General features: G+C 43.0%; 1 protein-coding gene across 1 annotated transcript in view; it reads left to right on the top strand.

Moving 5' to 3' along the window:
* LOC118340178 (mitogen-activated protein kinase kinase kinase kinase 4-like) overlaps positions 1 to 2,656 on the top strand; it is a gene marked incomplete in the record, with an annotated part of 32,778 nt that overhangs the window by 21,739 nt on the left and 8,383 nt on the right. The window contains 1 exon segment of the mRNA XM_035678049.1: positions 1,411 to 1,563. Within this exon segment, the coding sequence (XP_035533942.1) occupies positions 1,411 to 1,563 (153 nt within the window).

Raw genomic sequence — 2,656 nt, 5'->3', positions numbered from 1 at the left:
CTCTGATGAAACATGTCCCAGCCAGCCCCCAAACTCCCCTGGCCCCAGCCCCCCTCAGACTGAACCTGCCCCTGACTCCGAACCTCCTCAGGCAGAACGTTTGGAACCCGATAGGCCAGCAGAGCCTGTCAGTCAACCTCCACAGCCTATCAGAGAGGTGAACCTCCTCCTTGGCTCCGCCCTCCCCGCTGTCTGCTCTTTCCAGCTTCTTCTTGCTTGTCTTCACACAGCCTCAGTGACCACCATGATGGGTGGTGCAAGCAACAATTATATATGATGTTTTTTTAAGCCCAAATAATTTAGTTTCATTTTTTTTAGCATTTAACTTGGTGTTTTCTGTCTTGGATGGTGTTATTCCAAAGCACTGACTAATTAGTTACAACGCAGGCGCTCTCAGCCAAACCCTCTTTTGAATGAAACAATGGGGGAGGGGTTAAACCGGAGAATGGAAACCCACAGGCTCGCAACCACCAGCAACTGGCCTTTTTATCTCCTGAATAAAACAGAGCTGTTCTCCTCCACTCTCTCTTGGCACTTGCACTCTTGCTAGTCTCCTTGACTACTAAAACCATTTAGTGTCTGAAATGTGTTAATTTTCACAGAAGCAGGCTGAGCAAGAGAGACAAATAATTCATTTGTAGGTTTGGTAGAAAGTGGAAACATTACATCCTTTAGGCTCTATTTTCAAATAGTTGTTTTACTGTTTTTCTCATATAAATAAAGAAGATTCTTTTTTTATTCCCACAATTTTCCTCTCTTTTATCTCTTGAAAGAAAAGTGCCCCTTTCATCCTTTTTCCCCTCAGAACAATACACAACCACAGGTGTTAGGAGTTTCTCTTGATCTTGGATGGCCGCCCTGTGATATTACTCGTCAAAAATGGCTGTTTTGACTCTGTGTGTGTGGATCGGGCCGTTGCATGTCGATGGCTGAGGCCCAGACTAACATGCAGGACGCCCAGGCGGTGTCTCCCGTCCTCGACAGAGCTGTTCCATGTCATTAACAATGATCTTTTCCCACCGTTTATCATCGCAAATGTGTTTTCAAGGATGTATTTGTTTGAGAGAGTCCTGTCTCCACCTCGTGTCTGTGCACATGTATATGTGTGTCTGTACGGCTGCCTCGAATGGGCTTCAAGCATGTTTAATACCATTGTCAGCAGATGTCTGTATTGTTGATTGTTTTCAGTCAAATGTGAAGGTTTCTGAGTATGACAAATGACAAAATACTACAAAAAAACAAGGAGATGGGAACAGTTTGTATCCAAAAGGGATAATTCTGGCTTAAAATTGTTATTAAACTTTAGAAGTGGTTCCCTTCTGCTTGATTTTTATCTATTTTACTTCAATCACCGAAATACTTCCCCTCACCCTCATTCCATCTTTGTCCTGTACGATTCCCTCATCCCAGGCCGACGAGCGCTACCGCAAGAACATTCAGGGCTCCCCTCAGACCGCCCCTCCTCCCAAGCAGCCCCCTCTGCCTCCCCGCTCCTCTGAACCGTTCTCCAACGGTGGCTCTTCCTCCGAGGCCTCCGCCATGCACCGGCCCATGGAGCCTCAGGTAACTCCTCCCTACCTTCTTACCTTTTCCTCTTTCTCCTGTCGCTCTCTTCCTCCCTCACTGCTGGATTTGTGTACTCACACGGTTGTGTACTCACAAGCAACAGTAGACTATTCAAATGTTGTCGCTTTAAGCTGTTCACCTTTTTGATTTTTCCAGAAAATGTTGGCTCTTGACTTGCACAGGAAGCCCACCATTGCAAGTGCCAGTACCCTCTGTAGTAAACAGGAATAGATCTGGCAAATTGATATTAAAGAGATTATCTTCTTTTAATTATTAACTCTAGACTTAATCCAGGATCAAAAGGAGACTGTACAGTGATTCAGACCCCACCTCATAATTTCTCCCAACATTGTTTTTTCCACAGAGCAAATAACAAGGAGTGCACACTCAATGTAAGATGTGTAAGATGTAAAACCAAAACGAATCCTCATCATATTGCGTGGGACCAGTCTGAGGTTTTTAAAACCTCTAATATAGATTTGAAGCTGGGTTTTTAAAAATGGCCACCCTTGAGGAATATGTGTGTTTACAGAGTTCTTCATCACTGAACAATAATTTCAACTTTATGTCACTAAAATTATACCATTATATATAAATTATATTTTAACAACAACTAAAATAACTAGTGGGCTTATTACACTACCACTCTCATGTTTATACACTAAATAGTGTGACTGGAGCCAGTAGCTGGTTAGCTTAGCTTGCCATAAAGACTAAAAACGGGGGAGGAGAGACTACAGGCACATCTAAAGCAAACTAATTAACATTTTAAATCTCGTTTGGGTAATCCAAGTGTAAAAACAACAAGTTGTGGTTTTAGCTTCATATTTATTGATGTGACAATCATAATCTTAAAACAAGCTCTTATATTTCCTCAAATCTGGAGCTATACCTTTAAGCATGTGCATCAGTCAGACAATGAATCTAAATGTGAAACATCATCGTGTCGTGTTGTGCTCTGTCTGCTGTATGCATGTGTATAAACCTAAGCACATGTATGTGAAAAGCCACACACATCTTCCCTCATGTCTCACTGTGTTGTCTGCTTGTTTCACCTCCCCCTTCCCCTCCTCTTCCCCCTCCTCCTCCT

The sequence above is a fragment of the Morone saxatilis genome, unplaced genomic scaffold (genome assembly GCF_004916995.1).
Source record: "Morone saxatilis isolate NCDOM2014 unplaced genomic scaffold, NCSU_SB_2.0 Contig6, whole genome shotgun sequence".
NCBI classification, from domain to species: Eukaryota; Metazoa; Chordata; class Actinopteri; family Moronidae; genus Morone; species Morone saxatilis.
This window is presented reverse-complemented; position numbering and strand designations above follow the sequence as displayed.